Source organism: Symsagittifera roscoffensis, chromosome 7, assembly GCF_963678635.1.
Source record: "Symsagittifera roscoffensis chromosome 7, txSymRosc1.1, whole genome shotgun sequence".
NCBI lineage: Eukaryota > Metazoa > Xenacoelomorpha > Acoela > Convolutidae > Symsagittifera > Symsagittifera roscoffensis.
The window spans coordinates 12,096,055-12,120,508 of NC_087068.1; the positions used below are offsets into that span (position 1 = coordinate 12,096,055).

At 34.8% G+C, this 24,454-nt stretch overlaps 1 protein-coding gene across 2 annotated transcripts in view; it reads right to left on the reverse strand.

The window, feature by feature from the left end:
- LOC134852171 (uncharacterized) overlaps positions 1-22,773 on the reverse strand; it is a 32,226-nt gene extending 9,453 nt beyond the window's left edge. The window contains exons 1-8 of one of the 2 annotated variants that reach the window (XM_063868484.1): positions 22,422-22,773; positions 21,751-22,041; positions 21,301-21,487; positions 20,080-20,331; positions 15,852-16,040; positions 14,765-14,792; positions 9,724-9,934; positions 8,394-8,518 (exon numbers count right to left, since the gene is read on the reverse strand). In XM_063868484.1, coding sequence (XP_063724554.1) covers positions 8,394-8,518; positions 9,724-9,934; positions 14,765-14,792; positions 15,852-16,040; positions 20,080-20,331; positions 21,301-21,487; positions 21,751-22,041; positions 22,422-22,607 — 1,469 coding nt within the window. In that variant the 5' untranslated portion in view covers positions 22,608-22,773. Of the gene's footprint in view, positions 1-8,393; positions 8,519-9,723; positions 9,935-14,764; positions 14,793-15,806; positions 16,041-20,079; positions 20,332-21,300; positions 21,488-21,750; positions 22,042-22,421 lie in introns of both variants that reach the window. The other variant, XM_063868483.1, reaches the window with a different exon arrangement.
- Between the last annotated feature and the right edge of the window lie 1,681 nt (positions 22,774-24,454).

A 24,454-nucleotide genomic window follows, 5' to 3' on the forward strand; every position in this document is an offset into this window, starting at 1 on the left:
ATAAGTAGAAAAACCATTGATTTCGTTCATTAAACTAACCAAGAAAATAAAAACAAAGCCAAAACACAATTTGAAAAAAGTCAATGAACGCGATAAAACAGAAAAAGCTGACTTAAATTTTGAAAAACTTAACTTTCAAAATAGATGCCCTTAAAGCTCTATGAATTTCTACAATAAATTACAACTGGCAATTTTTTTTAAAAATAATAACCTAATTTGAGAAAATTGGATCACCAGGTAAAATTTTTATTTCGCTGAGAAACCTGTACAATAAATTCCATTTTCGAAACTAGAAGTCGATCACGTTTTTCGTGAACTTTTCACTTTCGCTGTTCGATTGTGGAGTTTGCCTTACTTTTAACAAAAAAAGGCACTGAGTTTGAAAAGAAATCAAAAGTCAAACAACGAAAAAATATATTTGAGCCTGAACAAATTTCAAGACTTTTCCTGATTTATTCAAAAATGCTTCTTGATCTCAATTTCTTGACCTCAGGCATCGGCCTTGATCTCCTTAAGGACTCTGGGAAGTACCCTTGCGCTGTCAGTCGTAAATGTTTTGGAAGCAACTCCATTGCTTGCTTTCAGTCGAAGTTGTGGGTTCACAAGAAATGCTGTGGAATATCAATGCTGTGGAATACTGGTAGTCAAGCCAGAAAATTTCGACCCAGATGCACTGGATTGTCTCGGCCAATCGACGTTCGCCCTTCGAACGTGATTGATGTAGGCGGCACTACTCTCAATGTTGAGCCAACTTTCTGCTACATGGGTGACTTGTGCGTGTGGGGGCTGTGATAGTGCAATTGCTGCCAGATGTTGCTCAGCCTGGTGTAGATTCAGGAAACTACTCCCTACACTAACTTCGCGGCACATCTCATATAGAATACGCGGAAAAGTGTACTCTTCTAGTGTAAGATCATCAACGACTCCAAGGAAAAAACCGTGCAATGATCCGTTGAACCTGCGGTGTTAAGCCCGGTGTTCATGAATCAGGTGCACTTCTTGATTAACTCTACTTGTGTGACATTATCAATGTACTTTGGGGCAGGCGCCTCAGATGCTTTAGTCACGTTGAGCGAGCTACCTCCGCTTCATGTATCAAAATGGCCGGTGAGATGAAGATCTCCTCAATCAAAAGACGCGGTAGACCAAGAAAGACTTGGTTAGATTAAGTGAAAAATGATAAAGGAACGCTGCCTCACCCACACTGACCCGCAGGACCGTATGTTATGGAGAGCTCCAACTCGACAGAGTCTGGGGCTGCCAACCTCATCTGTCCCCAAATCTCAGCTGATCTTTAGGGACAGCTCCATAAACAAAAATCGGATATGGTGATGATTGTTGTGGAACCATATTGTTGTCTTGATTTTAGCGAATAAACTTTAAAAGGACTTTAAAAAAATACCTCTATAGAAACCAGGAAAAAATTTAGAACGTAAGCAACTTTTGTGGCTTTTTCCTTACCTTAGCTCATTAAACCTTATTTAAAGTCTTAACTTAGCTAATCGAATTTCCAAAAAAAAAACGCTTAACGTTTAAATCAGAAAACGTTCAACTTCTACAATACGCTGCGAAACCTACAAATCAAAATCCACTTTAGAAACTATAAGTCAATCAATATTTCGCACGCAATCCGCCGTTGTGCTGGATAGCATAATGAAAATGTCAATGAAATAAAAGAAGGCAATTATTCAGGCAGTACTTTTGTCCGTTTTTTCCAGGAAGAAAATCTTATAAGTTGAAAGAAAAGTTTGAATCTCCTCAGCTTTATTTTTTGTGATTTGTCTTTAAATTTTTTGAAAATAACTTTCAAGATCTAGTTATTAACAGCATTGTTTTTGATCCGAGCACCCCTAGAGGTGAGAAAGAGCTTCAGCGCAAGGCTTTTTTTCAGCCAAGTTTGACTCCCTCAAAGAAAAATCTAAGGGTTAAATACCTTACACCTTTCAGCCCTTTAGGCCAAGATTTGGACACTGAAAAGTTGCAGAAAATTTTAACCCAAGGTCGAGAGAAAATGATCTGTTTCTCTCGTTTTTAGGTTAAATTAGATAAATACTGAGAGGAATTTGATTAGAGACTGACCTCCAAACTTCAACCTAGTACAGTTTTAACGTTTTATTGGCTATCATTTACAACTCACTGACGCAGTTTTTAATTAGTTCAATTGCCCTTTACAGATAGAGCCAATATATATTCAGAAAAGTGTACAGAAATCAAGGAGACCGAAAAAGTTGATAGAAAGTTTTTGGGCTATTTTTAACTTTCGAATTTCTTAGAAAAGAAACTAAAACCTTAAGGAGCTTTGGCGTAGGAAACTATTGTTTTAAATTCACCCATTTAGAGACAACTGAATCAATAGGTATTTTTTTATTCCGCTGGAAATTCAGAAAATAAGTCTATTTTGAAAATGGATTTGATTTTATATAAACTTCTAGCTTTTTCCTTGACCGGGCAACCGATTTTCCTGGTTAAGCTTTAAAATCTGTAAAAACCAATAATTGACTTGACTTCTTTTGTTTCTTCAATTGTTTTGGTCACTTTACGTGTTTTAGTGATTGGCGCAACCGGCAGTGCAAATCGGATCGTCAAACCAAATTTTCTCGACAGGAAGTCCGTTCCATGGAAATTATTGATTGTAACTGGAATTACGGAAAAAGTGATTTGCTATTGAATCACTCGAATGATAGACGTTTCATAGTGCAACTTGAGTAAGAGTCTTTCAACTGTGCATTATATATATTTAGCACACTGTCTAATTAAAACCAATTGACTTTCATCTGAAGTAATAATTCGTTCATACCGATGTGAATAATCTCTGAAGTCATGATCTTTAATCTCTTGATACTAAAAATGGGAAACTAATTCATTCAATTAAATCTTTCGCTGCTATTTCAATTTATGGACCCTAAGAGGTTATGGGCGATTTCGTGAAGAATTGAGACTCTACGCCTGACAGCATCAGAGAGTAAAATTCTACGGTGGTTTGTATGAATAGGATTTCAAGAGAAAGAAAAGAATTGGTTGTATGAATTACAACTTTGAAAATAGAAGTTTTGAAAGAAAAGAGAAGTTTTGAAAGAGAAGTTTTACAATTCGAAATTTGAAGTGACATTTAACCATGGCACGAAGTATTCAAACAAGATTGGAAAAATTGACTTTTTCGGGAAATGAAAATGATTGGGAGTATTTTGCTGAGCAATTTGAAGCTCGTATAGTTCTTTTGAATTTAAAGAAAACGTTGAAGGGAACAGATGTTCCAGGAAGTAGTGAAAATGAGACTAATGTTAATGATAGAAAAGAACAATTGTGGTGTGAATTAATACAATGCCTTGATCGAAAGTCTGTAATGCTAATAAAACGCGATAAACCAGATGGTTCAGCGGCATGGAATCGGCTGCAAAGCTACTTTAAAAGTACGGAACGACCACGTGTTGAAAGAATGTTGAATGAAATTTCTAATTTGAAATTAGAGGCGAGCGAATCGATTAAGGACTACATACTTAGATCGGAAAATTTGCAAATGAATCTACAAGAAGCGGAAGAGGGTATTTCTGAAAAAATGATGATTGCAATGCTTTTAAAAGGACTACCAAAAGAATTTGATAATTTTACAACTGTGGTGAATTTTTCGAAAGATGCAAAAAGCTTGGACGAGATTAAAAGAGATTTGTCAAATTTTGCCGAAACAAGCAAGACTTTTTTGCAGAAAAATTCAACAAATGAAACGTTTTTTAGTAATAAAACTATTAAATGCTACAGTTGCGGAAAGCAAGGTCATAGAAAACAGGATTGCAAGAAAGACATAAAATGCTACAATTGCAATCAAATGGGACATTTTGCTAGAGATTGTAGGAAAAATACCCAAAATAACCATTCAAATAGCAGCCATCAAAAACAGTTTACATCAAAAAATCAACAAAACAAAAGCCATTTTACTTCAGAAAACGAAAACACTGTCGACTTTTTCAGTTTTCATTCTAATGACAATGATTTTGGCGTAAATTCCGACAAATTTTGCTTGATTGATAGCGGTTGCTCTGCGCATATGTTTAAAACACGCGAATTTTTTACGGAACTTGATACGAATATTAATGGAAATGTTGGCTGTGCAAATGGAAGTAATTCAAAAATTGTGGGAAAGGGAAAAGTAACGTTTAAAGTTCAAACAAGTGATGGTCGATTGATAACTATAGAACTGAAAGATACTCTGTTTGTACCTACGTATACGGCAAATTTAGTTTCTGTATCTAAACTTAACAGAAATAAAGCTGATGTAATGTTTGATGATGTTTGTCCCAGAATAATTTTACCAGATAGTTCTGAAATTTTGCTTCAAAATCAACGAGATCTTTTCAAAATGAAAATTGAACTGGCAAATGAACACTCTGTGGAAAATGTTGCAATGGTTGTTTCGGACATAGAAATTTGGCATAAACGGCTTGGTCATAATAATTTTGATGACATCAAGAAATTAGAAAATCTAACGGAGGGAGTTAAATTTAGCCAAAAGAAACATAATAACTGTGTTGATTGTCAAACTGAAAAAGCTAAGCGGAAAGCGATACCAAAAGTTTGGGGGACTAGAGCTACAGAAAAACTAGAAATTGTTCATACGGATATTTTGGGACCAATTGATACGATATCTGTAGACAATTTTAAGTACGCAATAGGTTTTATTGATTCCTACACAAGATTTTCTGCGGTTTACTTATTGAAAAATAAAAGTGATAGCACTCAGATGCTCAAACAGTTCATAGCGGATTATGGTAAACCAAAAACAATAGCTAGTGATAATCCAAAAGAGTTCAAATTTGGAAAGTTTAAACAGTTTTGTCTTGATAATGCCATAAGAACTGAATTTTCTGCGCCTTATACACCAGAGGAAAATGGTAAAATAGAGCGAACTTGGGGTAGTGTAATGGCAATAACTAGATGTCTTTTACAAACTGCCAGCATGGAAAAGAAATTTTGGTCTTTTGCATTGAAAACAGCTTTCTACTTGAAAAACCGAGTTTATCATTCTGCAATTGGGGTAACCCCATACGAAAAATTTTTCCAAAGCAAACCTGATTTGAAACACGTAAAAATTTTTGGTTGTGCTGCATATATGTTTGTCGAAAAAGTAAACATGAAAAAACTTGATTCAAGGGCCGTGAAAGGATTTCTGCTTGGATATAGTCTGAACAGTAAATGTTATATAGTAGGAACTGAGCTTGATGGAAACTTTGAATTTTTGGAGAGTCGAAATGTTACTTTTGATGAAAAAGTTTTTCCTTTCAAAAATGACGATGAAAATGATTCTGGACGGGAATTGGAAATAAGCGTTGAAAACTATTCTGAGATTTCTGAGAAAAATTCTGCGGATAATGTCAATGGCGGAAACCTTGAAAATGATCAATTACGCCGCAGCGAACGGATCAAACAATTAAATGCGCCTGAGATTTCATTTTTTAGAAATGAGACAATTTTTGATGAGTGTTGGCTAGCTGATGCAACTTTTTATGTTGATAATTTGCCAAAAAATGCTAACGATGCACTTTCTGACCCCAATTGGAAAAAAGCAATGCAGGATGAATATAATTCTCTGATCAACAATAATGTCTGGGAATTAGTTCCACAAACGGATCAAACTATTTTGGGGGGAAGGTGGCATTTTACTTTGAAATACAATAATGAGGGGGGAATTTCAAGATACAAGGCAAGATATGTGGCTAAAGGCTACAATCAAATCAAAGGCGTTGATTTCAAGGAAACCTTTTGTCCTACAGTAAAAATGGCAACATTACGACTTATTTTAGCAATTTCAACAGCTAAGGGTTTTGATGTAAGACAATGGGACGTAAAAACAGCCTATCTAAACGCTAATTTGGAAGAGAATGTCTTCCTGCAACAACCTGAAGGTTTTGAGCAGAAAGACAGTGGGGGGTAATCAACTTGTTTGTAAGCTAAATAAATCTATTTATGGATTAAAGCAGTCAGGAAGAAATTGGTACTATACCTTACAGATGTTCCTTAAGTCAATAGATTTTACAGCGTCAAAAAGTGATCCCTGTCTTTTCATGAGAATTTCAAAAGATGTTTTGGAATACGTATGCATTTGGGTGGATGATATAATTTACGCTTGCAATGATGCTAACAAGTTTATATCATTTGAACAACAAATATCTAGTCAATTCAAAATCAGCGAAACAGCAAAACTTTATTGGTTTTTGGGGATGAAATTCAACTTTTGTGGGGATGGGTTAGAAATTTCTCAGGAAGCGTATATTGACAAGCTACTGTCAAAATTTGGTTTGATTGAGTGTAAACCAGTGTCTACACCTGCAGCTGATGGTTTAAAACTTTGTAAACGGCTACCAAATGAGGTGAAATTAGCAAACGACAAAGATTATAGAGGACTTATCGGCAGTCTAAGTTACTTGTCAATTACTACAAGGCCTGATATTTCATTCATCGCTCATTGCTTGAGTAGATATGTGAACGACCCTACTGAAGTACACTGGATTGCTGCAAAACGAGTTCTACGATATTTGAAAGGAACTAGATCGTATAAACTTATCTACAGACGATGTACTGCTACGCCAATCTTGTATGGCTATTCTGATTCTGATTGGGGAGGTGACAGTGACACTAGACGCAGTACTAGTGGATATTGCTTTTTCCTGTTTGAAAACAGCGGTGCAATATCGTGGGCTAGCAAACTCCAAACTACTGTTGCAAAATCTACAGCTGAATCAGAGGCTACAGCTCTTTCGCGCCATTTGCACGTTCGTATTGGAGAGTGCTATTTACGTCACTTTCAGGAGATGAATTTCAATTGAACTCAAAAAGTGCATATATACCTAGGTGCATCAACTTTTCAAGACTTTTTCTTGGAAAAAAAACAAAAAAAACAGCAAGACCTATATAAGAGTCTTCACTCCGTTCATTACTCTTAAAAACTTTTTCTACTGGATTTTTACTCCTGAATCCATTTATGAAAATCACAGCGACGACTAATTTTCTGCATTTGAGATTTAGCGCTAAAAAATTGAACGAAATTATTGCTCGACTGCATTACTCATTGAGCTTAGCAAAAATGTTGCAATTTTTTTCCACATCACGAAGCTCGCCCGTTTCTTTTTCAGTACGTTCTGATTAAAAAAAACAGTTCACAGAAAATATAATTCGGTTCTTCATCTAGCATTAGGGTGATGATGCATGGAATTATAACTAAATAAATTACATTTTCAAATTTCTAGGCATAATTTGGATCCAGATTGTTTGCTATTTCAGAACCGAAATATATTTTCTTGCTCGAATAATAAGTGCAAAAACCAAAAATCGTTCACATGTTATAAAAGATCCAAAAGATGTCCATTCAGCTCCAAGTAATTAAAACAATGGGAATCAATCAAAATAAATAATCAATGATTTTCAACTAGGTTCTAAGAAATTAAGTCACTCAACTTGCATTCGAAGCACTCACTTTCAGACTAGCTTCACTTTTAATTTTTTTGAAAAAACTTCAGGCTAGTTGGCTTACGGCTATCCTCTTATGATTAAAACTTCATTGTTGGCAATTTCGTTTTGTATCAAGAATTGAAACGACGACCATAACGTCTAATTTTTACTCCCTTGACTAATTTCAACGTATAAGAAGCTTAACTAGCTATTCCAAAGAAGTCTTATCCAATCAAATAAGATTTTCAAAGACAGTCACTATCAAAAAGTGACCTTCACTACATGGTCACGTCTATAAAAAAAAACAAAGTAAGTTCTAAACAGACAAAAACATTAGCGCAGAAACGAAGCAGCCCTTCAAAAACAAGCAACAAAAAAACGGTAAAACGATGTGAAAAAAAAACTTGAAAGACAACTGCACACAACAAATTCGAGCGCTATGCTACCAAGAGTTAAGGTTGTTTTTGTTGTTGTAATGTTTAATTGCCCGGAAAACATAGTCAATTTTCTAGACTGAATTTCGTTATTTTTTTGTTTGGTGCTCCTTTGTGTCTTAGCTGATTATTGTTTTCCCAAACTATGTGTACTTAAAGTTAAAAAGCAAAATCTACCAAAAAAGTCACCATTGAATTAATGGTATAAAAAGCATTAAAACTATGGGGAAAATTTAAAAAGCATTTTTATACCATTAATTTAATGGGGTGACTTTTTGCGGCAGATTTTGCTACGCTGAGGTAGCGAGCCAAACTTGAAGTCATACATGAGGCTCTGCGGTGACTAAATGTGTTCGGGATTTTTTTAAAAAAAACTTGCCTCGTTCAAATTCAGAAAACAAAAACGAGAACGCCAACAATTTGGTATTAACTTAACATCGCTTCATAAATTAGTTGTTAGTAGAGGCTGCGAACGGGTTCATAACTTGGTTGATCGACTGATTCTGTTGTTTTTCTAACTTGAGCATCTGTTCAGTGAGAAGTTGGTTGTGTCTCTCCTCAGCCAATTTCCTCATCTCATCCTCGTCTGCCTCGTACCAATCTGGGATGGAGAAGTCTTCCGGTTGGATGCCCACACCACACACCTGACAAAACATTAAATTAGAAAAAATGTAATTTTTGGTTTTGAAACAAAAAACTAATCAATCATTGTGAAGCTCTTCAGATTTCAAAAAAAATTTAAATCCTTATTAAAAGAAATGAACTGAATGAATAAATCAAAAGTCAAACCACAAAAAGACAATTTTAGTGGGAAAAAACTTCAAGACTGTTCCTAAAAAAACGACTAAAAACTCACGACTAATATAAGAGTCTCACCATTTTCATCGACTCATTAAAACGGACGCCGTTAGATAGAACCAAAGAGGGACTCTTTGGGTGGTCAGGTACAACGAATCCCTGACCGGGTCGGGTCCAATCCCTTCAATTTAAAGTTGCTAATGATTGCCAGCCTAACATTATTGTTCCGACCATTGAAAATGGGGAGGAACTTTGTATTCGGGTGTGTTTTAGTTTTTTCTTTTTATTTTTCCACGCAAAATCAGGTACTACAAATAATGATTGGACTGGGTTAAGCGATATATCATATTAAAGCCCTTACAGTCGTGATTCGAACCACATTAAGAAATTTCAAAAAGACTTCTTTTGATTTTTTTTCATATTTAAGTTTTCTACAAAAAATTGTTTTTCAATTTGCTTATTTTAGTATGGCTGTCGAATATATCTAATCCCCAGTTTTTTTGTTCAGCTCCTTTGATCACAACAAGCCGAAATTTTTTTTGTTATGTTGTATTTTTTGTTGTAAAACTGTATTTTTGCTGAAAAAACGTTTCTATTTTAGCAAGACTATGGTCGGAACATTCTGTTCTACTTGCACAGTAACCGGCTATCCTTGTTTCAGTTTGAAACTATTAAAAAAAACTTTGAAACTATTAAAGAAAAATTTGAAACATTCAATAAAAAACGGGTGCTTTTTACAATCATTTGCTTTCAAGTCAACACCGTAGGTGTAAGAGCACTGACTGACCAGACAATTTTTCACAGAATAGGCCAACATACATGTTTGGTAAAAACGAAAAACTCTTATAATTGCAAAAAATTTACCATTATACATAGTAATTTGTTTTGAAGTTGAGACGCCTGAGAACAGGCAAGAGAATACTCTAACGGCGCTCTCTCAAATGATGCAGGAGAACTATAAACCTTTACATTAATTCGTGTAAGCTCACTTGAAACCAATTAATTATTCGTAACATTTAATTTTAATGTATTGTGACTTTTAGTTCCGAACCTCGCATACTTTGAAGAAGGGCCGATTTGTGGCCACAGAACACACTGAGCATTTCCAAGTGACTTGCACCCTATCCTGTGGTCCCGTGAAAGCCTCTGCAACGGGCTTCAAGCGACGCGGCATGGGAATAGGAGTAATGTTCCCATTGACGGCGGCGGTTCGACTCCTCACCCCTCCAACTGCAGCCCCACTGGATAGTCCCATGGGCACACTAAACATTTATCTATTGAGGATTTGAACCAACAAAACCCGGTATTAAACTTTCAGCTCCTTCTCTCCTTTCGGCTCCATCGGTTACTTACTATAGGAAACTAACTTTTGCTCGAGGCAAACTGTTTTCGAAGGTTCATTTAGCGCTTCGTTGGCATTTAAGAAAGTCCAAGCAAATAATTATATTTTTATTTTTTCATGTCATGCAGTTTTCGATACTTTTTGTCATTAATGTCAAATCTACGAGAGTTCTAAGCTTTCGTCGAGTTCATTTTATCACATCACGCACAAAAAAAAACAAGAATAGCCGGTTACTAAGCAAGTAGCACAGAACATTCCGACCACAGTCTTAAAAATACCACAAACGTTTTCTCAAATTGGTTTTTTGTCTGCATGTTGAGATAAAAAGAACGGAACGAAAAAATAGAATGTAGGCATATAGTCATATTAAAACAGGTTAATTGGAAAACAGTTTTTGAAGAAAAATGACTAGAAAAAAACTTAAAAAAACTTGAAATTTTTTTTGAATTTTCAAGTTTTTGATAACCAAAATTGCGCTGAAAAACTCCAAAAAATACCTTTACTTGAGTAAAATTAAGTTTTCACGGCTTAAATAAGCCATTCTAAGCATACACGATCACCTTATTAGCACGAAAATAAACCAAAAATCAAAAATTTCAAACCGGTTCTTCTCGACACTGTGAAAAAAACTTCAAAATTTTTCAAGTCGTTCGAATCAGGACTGGAAGGGCTTTAATATGATATATCACTCAAACCATTGCAATGTTTATCTGCAGTACCTGAATTTGCGTAGAAAACAGAAAGAAAGAAAAATAGAACACACCCGAATACAAAGTTCGTCCCCATTTTCAATGGTTGTGGAACATCAACTGGATTTTGAAAAATGTATTTTCTTCTAAACTCTTTTTATGAAAGTGGTTGACACGTAGTCAACAGACAATTGAAAAACTCGAGATAACCACAAAAACTACTGACTATATTAAAAAAAAATTAAAGTTCGAAAGTAATATGAAATTTACAGAAAGATTGAAACCGACCAAAAGCAAAAAAATACATTGGTAAAACAAATGGATTTAACCTGAAACATATTAATACAAGTATAATATTTGGATACAAAGCCGACAATTTCAGTTGGAACCATGAAACCGAAAAACTTTTAATACAAAGGCGCATCAGATCTTCACACCACTGGCGATTCATCTTAATTATAGCATGGCAATATAGCCGACAAAAAACCAGACGCAAACCAGAATCGAAAAAGTATTTTGAAAAATCGACAAAAAACATCTGCCGATACTTATAATTAAATTAAAATAACGTTCAATAGGAAGAAAACAAGCCAAAAAAAACAATTGCCAGCGTTAGATAAACACGCGAAATTAAATCGACGGTTAACTAAGTCGAGATTTCTCGGGTAGATTACCGTTAAACCTACAACAAACTGGTTGTCGAGGTAAAAATTTCGATTAGAAGTTTCCAGAAATGGAGCATCCAGTGATTCTGTTAAAAAAAACTTGTTCAGCTGAAAAAACGACTTGATTACGCTCGCTGGGAGCACAAATAAAAAGATAAGTTTACAAAAATATAGTTGAACACAGAGGCAAAGCTGCGTTTCGCAAACAATTGCGAGTTTACGAAAAAAGCATCTCTATCATGTCAAATAAGAAAAAGTAGAAATAAGCTTCGAATTAGTGTGTCGGATTCGAATCTGCGACCTAGCAAATTTCAGTCTCACGAACTAACCACTCAGCCACGGATGCTTACAATCCCCAAAATTCGCCACCAACAACGCGGCTACATATGCTAATGAATTGCCAATTCGATGCTGCAAAAGTAGCGCCAAATACAAAAAGACCAAATTGCATGTAATAAATTGGAAAACATCAAGCCAAATTATGTTTAAATTATGCATTTCAAAAAAAAATTCTGAAGTCGAGCTTTTCATCATTGTACTGCTGTTTAAAACAAATGAATTGTTTCGGTTCATTTGATGAATTAAAAATGCATCAGCTGTGTTAACTTTTTACTAACCAAATGACAATCTGACTTTTTACTTATCAAATCAAATATGATATTATACTGCTACCAGCAGCCTACCGATTCAAAAGCACCGCCAAAATCAGCACTTTTATTTGCGATTGAAAAAAAACTTCGTTCTAATACACTCTGCTTCGAAGACTAAAAAAATTTATAATAGAAAACTCCAAAATCTATTGCCAGAAATATTCTGAAAAAAATCTCTCTTGTTATCACCGATGAGCTGCGCAGTAGTACCGCAACAACTTTGGTGTTCGCCCTTAGATTTTTAATTAGCTTGCGTTAACCCACACACGCTAGGCCGGAAGCTACATGTACTTCTGCTTCGCCAATGTTTTCACGCACAAAAAAAAACATGTTACACCATTGGAAGCAAATTATAAAACAGCACCAAATATATTTCAAAAACCGCAGTAATCAAAATACAATCTTCTGAAATGATAAAAACATTGAGGCCGCAATAGACACATAACTAGCAAAGAAAAAGCACAAAACACAACGAACACCTTCCAATGACGGGCAACAGTCTAATTTTAGCCGAGAACAGCTTGTCTAAAAACAAGAATTTGACAACTTTTTGTTCGACGTAGTCTCAACAGAAATAAGTCTGACCTGACCATTCCAAATGCCATTCAAGAAATCAGAATATCAAAAACTAAGACAAAGAATAAATTTTTGTTTCAATTAGACACTTCCTTCAAAAACTTGTTTAGAAAGCAATATGAATCACCAACTCGGTTTTTAAAAACAGAAACTAAGACGCTTAAAATTGAAACTAAAACCACTCGGATTCAAAACTTATTATAACTAGTGTTCAATTGAAAAACTTAATAGCACACAACAGGGACCTCGTAGCCTATTTCAAAAAATCCAGTAAATCAGAACTTGCAGGTGTCAGCAATTGAACATGATAATTAACGAATAAAACTTTCAACGGAAAAAAAGGTCAAATCTGGTTACAATACCCTTACTAAGATAAAATCTCAAATGGCATAATTCCAAAATGGCATAAAAATGAAAAGTTTCCTAAATGGTAAAAACTCTATGCAGCAGTTGCGTTGAAAAAAAATTGAGACAAAGTGTAAAAATTAATAAAGTTGTCAATTCAATTGTTTATTGACATTTTAGCTTGAAAAAAAAGCATCAACAGTACAATTTAGTCTCACCCCAAATCAATTTCGGGGGGAGAAAATACAAGTTTTTCACAGGATAACTTCAAAGAGTAATTTATATCACCTACATACCAGATTTAAATTATCGAAATATAATTAAAATGTCAATTTAGATAATTTTGTAGCCCATCAAAATACAAATTGAATGAAGTTTCAAAATACTTACATTTTGTGCGCTTGTATGAAATGCAAATATTTTCTACAGAATTAATATTCAAATTAATACAAGCTTGGGGAGGACATTTAACGACAGGCCACTTTGGTGGGGAGATTGAACCAATGATCCGGAAATTTTAAACTCAAAACCACAAGTTTGCTATTACTAATTAGTTTATTATGATCAATTTTTCCCGCAAAATTCTCTTCCAACAATTGTTTAGAAGCTTATATTTCCAAATTCCACTCACATGCTAACTTTCTGATAAAAACGAGAAAAACTAATTGATAAAAGGCCTTTGAGTCTTCATAAAGCATTGAAAATTATGCCATTTGGGAAAATTTCAATTTTATGTCATCTGAGAATTATGCCAATTGTGAAGTTACACTTACTAATCGAAAGGTTGAATACAATCAAGATTCCAATAATTGCTTTTTTATGGCCACAAGGAAAACAAAAAGATAGATGAAATCTTCAACTTTTGAATTTCGAAGAAAAAAATAGATGGCATTACAGCTTTAAAATTGTTGAACAATTTATGATGGACACTTTTTTTTAAAATCAGCCCAATTTGAGAAAACTCGATCAATAGGTAAAGCTTTTATTTCGCTGGGAAATCTGATAATTAATTTCCATTTTCGAAATTAGAAGCCGATCACGTTTTTCGTGACCTTTCCAATTTTGCTGTTCGATAGTGGAGTTTGCCTTCCTTTTAACAATAGAAATGCATGAACTTAAAAACAAATCACAAGTCAAACCGCGAAAAATCAAAGTTAGCGTGAAAAAAAAATCAACAAGACGTATATAAGAGTACTCACGTTCAATCTTAAAAATATAAAAATGCGTTCTGAAATAGCAAAAAAAATGCTAAATTTTACAGTTCGTACTGCGAAAAACAATATGCAGACATACATTCGATAGTCCGAAACATGATTTACTGACGGCAGAATTTTTACAGTTAGCATAAAGAACATTTTTTCGAACTCTTGACTTTTGTAGCTTCTTGTAACCTATTACCATGTTGAGGATCATCAATTTCTGCCGCCATATTTAATTCGATTCTAACATAAACGCGGTAAAATTATTGTCTCGAATTTTTGATAAGCGTGAATTACTTTTGATTTTGACTCAGTGAGACTAAATTGGGAACTAAAGCTCTGAAATTGAAGTTCTCATCAACTGATTCTTGACATATTGATCGACCAAGCTCGACATCAATATACCAATGCACCAAGTTACTAGCTGAACAAAACAAATAGATTATTCTTTATAAAAATACTCAATTTCTGACAGCTGCAAGAAAAAGCCAAGTTCACTGGAAAAAGTCTAGTTCCCGATTATGTTTTCAAATTAATTCAACTTTCAGACTAGTTCTCATGAACATTTTGTTCAACTGTTTAAAGCAGCCAGCATCCGTTCCCAAACAAAAAAAAATTAAGCTTACCTGTGAGACTCTCTGGCCATCAGAGGGGCTAAAACAAAATAGTCATATAATCAAAATAACAATCATTGACACAGGCACTAATTGACACTCAGAGATAATCCTCAAACAAACTGCTCAAACAAGATAATCCTCAATCAAACTGCTACCTGACAGCATAAAACAATTAAAGACAAGCGAAATTGATAAATACAGGCATACAATTAAGAACTGTTTTCTGATAGATAATTCCGATTTACATGAAATCATTTTTTCATAATTGTTAGTATATGGAACCCCGTGTGTTTGGTTTTCTAGGGTCTTGCTTTGGTGAGACTCAGGGCTCGTGTGCGATCCTTGTGAGTTAAATATTATATACGTATATTTTCTCACTAAATAATTCAATTCAATAATTAAATCTCCATTTTCGACTACGAAAAACTATTATTATTGATACGATGAACAATTAGTCTTGAAAGTTTGCATTCTATTAGTTTCTCATATCTGTTTTCCAACATTTAAATTAAACGTCAAAGTTAAACATCTTGAAGCAACTACCAAAACCCAAAGAAATGACGTTTTTACATAACGAAAATAAAAGGGGGAACTAGAATCTTAATCAACTCTGGCATATGAGTGCTAATCATCATTAATAATTACCAATCAAACAGCTAATCACCAAACAACGCAATGCAATTTTTCAAGGACTAGAAGTTTTTCAAAATGATAAAAACAATTTTATCATACATTAAACACAGGCGTCAATTTTTAAAACCAGCGGCCCAAGAATTCCCAACACTTTTCACCCAAACCCCATTATAATTGATATTCATGTTAGAGGAGCTGATAAATCTTATTCTTAGTCATGTGGGAAAACAGTAGCCTTCGAAAGATTGGGTAACGTAGCAAAAAGTAGTGTCATCGAGCAGACACGTCGCAAGACAATCAGAATAGTGAAAAAAAAACATACTCCGTACGTTTGTTTGTATCACGATTCTGATTGGCTTACGTCGTGTCTGCTTTAGCAACGTCCATTTTGACCGCACTCCCAAAGATTAGTACTTGCCCACAATAGACTCTCCAATTGTTGACATGCTCATTAGAGACTCACTGCGAGTTGAATGGTCATCAAGAATGTACTCATACTCCTCCCCGTCTGTTTGGCCATCAAGAAAGCGCACTTGTTGACGCGCCGGATGGTTAACTGAAGCAGTCGTATCAGCTTCCCCTTCGCCCTCAGAACTGTCATCAAGGTCACTATCTTCAGATAGCGTCTCCTCCCTGTCTCGGTTGCCGGCAGCTGTATCAAAGAGGTTCTCATTCATTATTTCCATTTCAATAGCTTCTCAGATTTGTGCTTTTATATATTTTTTACACTGAATAAAAACGGGTTCACAGTAGCTTTTTTCTCAGGATTATAAATTATTCGCCGGCCAACTATTTGTCTGCCATGTGCGGAGAAAGAGCATCACAATCCCAAAAAATTTCGTATGAAAAAATTTCAACGATAACCGGTTGCCTTTTGTATGCTTTTTCTTCTTTTTAACGAGAGAAAGGGCACGAACTTAAGCTTCAAGACCTAGTAATAAACAGCTTTATTATTGTCCCACCCACCATCCCTAGAAGTTGGAAGGAACTTTGGCCTGTTATTTTTTCTGGCAATTTGGTTATCTACCCATAGCATCTCCCTGTAAAACATAGCGTAGTGTAGAAAAAAATGGTCAGATTATTTTTCGTATTTCAGACTAAATTAGATAAAGGCCGACAGAAATTTGATTAGAGACTGGCCTCCAAATTTACGTTTGTGCATTTTTTAAACTAATTCAATCGCGTTATCTAAAATATAGCCAACATATATGTGGAAAAGACTGCACGTATCAGGTCAAACCCGTGAATGTTCCGACTGCCATAAAATTGATCTCCAAAACTTTTTTTTTTAAATTGAAAATTGGCAAAATTATGAAAATTAGGCTGACAATATAAAGTGTGAGTTTAAATTATAGTCGTTTATGAAATTATTGAGACCAAAAAGCATATTTTGCCTCTTTTCAATTTGAAACGATTCTGTATAAGGGGATAATTTGCCACGTATGAAAAACAAAACGAGCAGTTTAGTGCGGTGTACACACGACTGGGCCGATGCAGATCAAGGGATCGATACCCCAATGGCGCAAAAAGATAAATGAAATTGGTCCGAATAAAAAACCACCCCGAGCATATAAATTCCTCACATTCTTCGAAAATCGGATCAAAAAGTGTAAAGAACAAGGAAACCGAATAAAGTTGATTGAAATTTTTTTTAAAAAAAATTTCAAACTTCTTAAGAATAAAAAACACATCGCGTTAAACCTCTTTGAATTTCAAAAATTGTTTACGATTAGCAGTCTTTCTTAAACTTATCCCGTTCAAAGACAACTAAATCAAAGGGTAACTTTTTCATTCCTCTGAGAATTCAGAAAAATAGGGTACATTTTTGAAACTAGACTTTTTCAAAATTTAAAAGTTTATCCTGAAAATCATCACAGAAAAATCATCACCATAAAATCATCACCTTATAATTATCTATTACTTCGTTCTTTAACACGATTATTAAATAAAATTTGGGCAAATGAAAAAAAAACCTGATTGATTTTTTTGTGCTCTTTTTTTCAATCGGTGTGATCTGAACATTCTGTGCTGCTTGCACAACCGCTTTTCCGATTAAGCATACAAATGTTTATTAAACAAAACTTTACACTCTTTAATCGTTTAGATGATGGTCGCCTTCTGCAGTGCAAATGGTGGGACCTCAAATTAAAATTTTGCGAAATAAAAACAGATTTTTGGAAAAGGGGTTCAAAACGATATCACTCGGTTTGACTTAGCAATAGTAAAAACCATAGCTAACACAAAATCTTTTCCAAAGTTGGTAAAAGGAAACACAAGCAACAAACTCTGGCTCTTAGAATATGTGAAAATACGACTCGAGAGTAATTAAGCGTAGGAAAAGCAAAACCATTCTCGACTCAGCATAAAATCAACCCCATTTGAGAAAACTGGACCAAAATGTAAAAATTTTTATTCCCCTGGGAAATCTGAAATTAAAATCGATATACGTTATGTCACAATATACAGTGCCATATATACGTTATGTCACAATATACTTGAATTTTCAAAGGCGTTTTTCTCAAATTGGGTTAAGATTAGACAAAAAGTGAACAGAATAAAAGTTGCTTAGAATTTCATCAAAATTAATATGGTGCATTTTTTTCTCCGAAATTCTCAACCAAAATTTTATCCCAAAAATGGGTCATTTTAGCTTTTTTCAATTAATCAAGAATTACACTGAAACTACTTTGTTAATTGATGAGAAAGTTATATCAGAAGAAACATCCTACATAGCCCAATAAAGTTTAAGAAGGGTTAAATCTCCAAAAACCAGTATAAAAGAAAAAGTTTTTACTTGATATTCAATAAATGTGATTTTTACTATATAAGACCCAGAATATCCGTTTAAAAACAAATTTTGAACAATTTGCGCAACTTTTTGGAGATTTAACCCTTCTTAAACTTTATTGGGCTATGTAGGAGGCTTCTTGTGATATAACTTTCTCATCAATTAACAAAGTAGTTTCAGTGTAATTCTTGATTAATTGAAAAAAGCCAAAATGACCCATTTTTTGGGATAAAATTTTGGTTGAGAATTTCGGAGAAAAAAATGCACCATAATAATTTAGATGAAATTCTAAGCAACTTTTGTTCTCTTCACTTTTTGTCTAATCTTAACCCAATTTGAGAAAAACGCGTTTGAAAATTCAAGTTTTGTTCGGATAATTTCAATCAGCACTGTATCGTTATAAAAGTATTTCACGCTAAAAACATCCAAAAAACAATGTACAAATTAACTTAATACTGAATTATGCGTGCTTGAGATGAAAAAAGCGGATCCTACATGAATACAACCGATCTAAAATTACCTTTTTTAAAACACTTCGGAACAACAGCGGAAAAACAATGAACATATTTCGAACTTCATGATCAAAGTAGGCATCGACTAGTCGTGAAAAATTATGAACTTCCATTTAAAATATTCGATCAAAGTAGGCTGTCAAACCTTTTCAGCTAAATGAACAGAAATCAGCTAGTACATTCTTTTCACAATTTTGTCCCTGCAAATTTTTTTATTCAGCAACCGGTTTGCTGGACACACTAACTGCCTGAGCTCAAATGAAATAGCTTTTGGTATAACATGTTGTAAAATCATTGGTTTATCTTTAAAACTGATCTCATGATTGCAGAAAACTAGCTGGTCCAGTTAGAAGATATTCTATCTCAAATCTTTTGAACCTCTCATATGTTGAAAAGAAAAATAAATTTTGCACAGAGGCAAATCTGCACTTCGCAGAAACAATCGAGAACACGGTAAAAAGAAGAGAAAAAAGGAGAAAACTCAAATAAAAAACATTTGAGAAAATTTAAAAAACCCTAAGAAATAAATTATTAGCTTTGTCCCAAAATGAAACCTCCAAACTTGAAATTGGGAGCCTCACGTCCTAGCATCTGCACCACAGTCGCTTTTAATTATACAAGCAGAAGCACAACAAAAAAGCAGCTGCAGATGCTATAAAACTGCCAATGCTTGAATAGCACAAGCCAACAATAAAACAGCTGCAGATGCTATCAAACTGCCAATGCTTGGAAACTTACAAAATGGCCACTAAGCGAGTCATTTTAATTTGCAATTTTGGTTGAAAAAAAAATGATTAATGATAAAACACAACGCCCGCTAGCTGGCTTGTGTTATAGTTTGAACCAAACATTTTTGCTAGGATCAGCTCAAAGCCTTCGTTCCGACTGCTTCAATGTTCGGACTACCGACTGCATGTATCTGAAGTAGTTTATAACTAAAAAAAACTTACAAAGAGCACTTTTTTGATAAGTTTTTGCAAAATAAATACAAATGGAAAAAATGTGCGCCAATAAACGCATTAAAAAGATCAAATACATCGCCTCAATTCACTTAAGATCAATCATTAGCTTTGATAATTAATAAATTACGAGTTGCATAACCACGCGAAAAATATCCCAAATTGACCAGACTTTGAACCCTTATAGCTTCACAAAAAAGTATCGCAAATGAAACAAATCTGTTTTGAATTAGAAAAAAAACAGATTTTGACTGGATAAAAAACCATTTACAGGACAAATATTACGTTGCCTTCTACGAAAACCGGAAAAAGAATAGAAAAAAAATCAGAATTTAAAGACTTAGATCTATCAACCAAAAAATCTCTCTCGAAATGCTAAGATTGTTTTTCCTAATTAGTACTGTCAGCCCTAAGTTTTGCAACTCTCTTTACCTTTTTGAGTCATCTGTTTGGTGAGTTGCTCGTACAGTTGCTGGATGTAAGCGGCCGTAAATCCAGCAGTCTCCGGGGTGACCAGATAGAGGTGCACTTTCATCTCGCTCTTCATTCTGTCTTCATCCGCAAACACATCACACAGTCTCTTCTGGTCATCGTGAATGTCGTTGTTGAGAAACCAGCGCTGCAACTGCGAGGGAATCGAGTAACGGCACTCTATTTCGCTCTTCAGTCGACAGATTCGAGACGCTAATTAAAAAAAAGCACAAGTCTCTTTTTAGGCAGAAGATAATTAGAATATAGTTTACAGCTTCTACACCTGTAGATTTTAAGCTGAATAGTATGTTCAAACCTGCAATAAGAACACAAAATAGAACCAACAGAGGTCATCAAAATTAGATAACATTCGATGTAGAGGATGCCTAAACATTTGAATATTTGAAGTTCCGTTTGCTCACAAACTATTTCAAAAATTAGATGTTCTCTCGCCAATCCAGGCCCCAAACTGAATTTCTACAATCAATAGCCATCAGTAAAAATAGATATCTTTCAGTTATTATTTTCTGGTAAAAAATACTGGATTTTTTTCTATCGACATTCCGGCACTAATATTTTCGCAATATAAAATTTAAATCAATATAATTCAATTGAAGTTTTAAGTAGTTCTCAAGAAAGTGCTGCAAATAGACGTACAAAAACTGCCTACAAACGCCTTTTTTAGCCTGTTTTTTTTTCTTCAAAAAGTCGCCAGCGGCGCTATCAATTTAATGTACCTTGGGAGAACTCAAAATATCATTTTGATCTACCTAAGAAAAGTCGACAAAATTTTCAGAAAATCTTTCTAGTTGCCCTATCCTCCACCTCCTCTGAAAAAGCCTAGATCCATCCCTGACTACCATTATTTTACCTTTATCAGAATTGATCAGAAGTAGCGGATCCCACCCAGACTGATACTTTGAAGCCCCCTTGACAATTTTGAAACCCCCTCTCAATTTTACACATACTGAAAAAAAACAAGACCAATACCTTAGGGTAAAAAGGTGACCACGTTGCCTCTAGCCCAAGTGGATCGAGCCTGGAAGTTGGTAAGGTTCAATAATAAAGGTGGTAAGAAAATCATGTAAGATAAGTAAGAAAAGTTGTTTACGGGGGAAAAGTCCAGTTCTCGATTACAAGACACTTGCTCTCGCCGCCGGAGTAAACAAACTTTCCACTTACTCCATAGCACTCGTGGTATTACAAAAGTGCCTCTCTGTTGCTCAATATCCTCTACATGTACTATCAGGCGGGGCAGGACGGGGGGAAGGGCAGCGGGTCCCTCGTCCAACACTCCCCCCTCTATTCTGTCCTTGAAAGCGTCAATCAGCGCCACCAGATCAAATATATTCTTCTGAGAGATCAGACCCTGCAGACAGAAAACATGAGATAGATATCAAATCACTCACATTAACGAAGTAATACAAATGACAAAAAACGAGCACAATTCCAAAAGAATTTCTTCAACTAATTTAGGTCGATTGCCAACTTCATTTTTTCTGAAACAGAAAATTATTTACAAAGTCATACACATACAAAACAAACGAACAACGCCACTTTAAAACTTGGAGCCTATAAGAGCCCAAGGGAATCTGAGATTTCAACCTGAGATAGCCCTTCTACCAATCTCACCTCAATTTTCTCCAACATCTCCAATGCCTGCTGGTTGTCCACGTTCTGAATGAATATCTCTTTCTGCACTTTGTACTGTCGGCTCACACTCATTCGGCTCTTGTGAATATTCTTGTCACTGGCCAGAACATACACAGTGAGTCCATCTCGAACTACTTTCAGCATCTCCAGAGTTATGATGTCCAGGGGTATCCTCTTGCCAACCACTATGGTCAGTCTGTGGTCCTGCAGTTTAGTGAACTTGCTCTTCAGGTCTTGTTTCAAGTGACCAAAGCTCATCTGCTGATTCACCTACAGAGAAACTTTGACCATGTCCATTTATTTTGTTCATGTTGATTTTGTTAAAATCTTAAAATCCTCGTGAAAACAATTTGTTTTGAGCAATGTCCTTTTATTGACACGAAACGAACGATTGAAGCGAGCACAGCTAAACATAAACTCTCAAAAGTTACTCTTTGCAGCAAATTGGACAAAAAAAGTTTGGACAGAAAAATATAATATGCAAGTGACGAGTGGACATGCCAGAAATTTTGAAGATAAATTGTTTCGAGACAAGGAGAAACAAATTTGCATGGCCTTATTGCACGCTATCTTGAAACATATATAGGAAACACATAATAATCCAGATTCAGACTGTCCGTGTTTGATCAACTTGACCATGTTTCACTAACCTCTATCTGGCATTTTCTGGCTACATCGTGGTCATCTGCAAACTGGATGCAACAATTCAGTTGGAAACAAGGAGGTACTGGCTCGAAAATACAGCTTCGGAAGTGTTCCAGTTGAGTCTGAGCTACATCAAAGCACTGACTTAGAACTTCAATTCTTATGCGCTCCAGAAACGCCAACGTCGCCATTCAAAATTTTAACCTTTCAAAATTCTACACCTTTCAAATAACGATGTATAAACAAAGGCAACTGAGATTTATAACAACTTCAACAGTTAACAATCTTCAGCTCGACCAGATAGTTATAAAACATAAGCTGTCTAAAATATATTACTTTAATATACAGTTGAGCTAGCTGAATAATACAACACTAATTTGAGTCCAATTATGTGAACATAGTTTCGACAAAGAAGAAAGTGAAAACTCGCAATATCAAGACACTTATTCCAATCAACCAAAGAGTGGATAGGATATATGGATTTTCTCCAAATTTTCTTTATTATCTCATTGGTACTCAAAAAATGAGTACTCAAAAAAACTCTCAAGGTCGATAGATATTTTTTGCTATTCTTCGGCTTTCATCAGGAAATCTATTTTATTTGCTTTTTGTTCCGACCATTATCGAGGAGTGGGAAAGACCAATGGTCTACGGTTTCGCTTGTTAAATTTTTCCAGGCAAATTTTACTGGTTCAAGGAAAACTCTTCAAAAAAATTCCTCTCTGTGTCGAGAAAAATTGATCTGAATTATTTTATCAACTTTAACTCTGCTCGAATTTTAAGGTCATTTGACACGTTGCCACTTTTTTGCATTCAAATCTAATTCAAATCCTAAAAGGAATTACTAAAAATTTAGACAACAAAATTGAAAGATTTTGAATTTCTTTTCTCAAATCGATTTGTTCCTAACATTCTGTGCTAATTTCTGAGCAACCATTCACCCTTGTTTAAACAGTTTATACCAAAAATTCGGCAATTTTATTCATTGACGTAAGATTTCGGAAATTTGGCTTTAAACTTTAAATGTTTTACGCTCCGCTTCGCGTTTGATATTTTGTGATTCAATGATGTTCAAAACAATAAGATGTTCAATGAAGAGTAAGATTTCAGCGAAAAAAATGTGAATCGAAATAAACATCAGACCATCGCGCCCTTTTCGATACAAAATTCATGAAAAAAAACATTCTAGATCAACGGACAACATGAAGAGATATTTTGAACATTTCGATCAAGCTTGTGAAAAAAACAGTTTTCTGAGAAAAAGCCTTCCAAGAGACTTAGCGAAGTCTGGAGAGTTAATCATATTTTAAACATAGAGGCAAAGTTGCACTTCGCATACACAAGCAAAAAAAATGACCGACAACGCTACTGGAAAAAACTGAATGAGTGACACTTTGAGTCTACAAAATATCTTAAGTGGCGCACGCCAATTAAGACGCATTAGCAGTACCAGTCAATTTGAAAAGACATTTACCAACCAACATGCCTCAATTTATAGAGCAGACGCATTTTAAATAGTATACGAAAAAGTTCATTAAAAACATCCGACCCTGCCCAGGTTCAAACCATCTCATTTTACTGCGGGTCTCCTTGCCTACCTCTGCACTACAGATCCATGATACCTTGAAGCAAAAATGCTATTTGTATTATAATAGTCTGTGTTAATATCCTTAGCATTGGCTGTACTGAATAGCTCAAATCCATACTTTTTTCTTCATATAAAATAGGCCCGAGTATATTAAGCCGAAAAAAGGACAAAAAAAACAGAACTGAGAATTGGAGGCAAGATTCGCAACCCATGAGAGTACTCTGAAGGCATCCAACTACAGGGTGAATATTCCAAAAATTGAGAAATTTTTTTAACTTGAACTTTCTAGAAATTTTTGAAAAATCTCGAAAATTGCCTATCTCGTAAGCTAAAAGGATTTGGTTATTCATATATGGAGGCCAGAATCGCAAAACCTGGGAAAACTCTGACAATATCCTACTATTGGATTGCTAATTTTAAACTTGATGAAATAAACACTGAATTTAAACT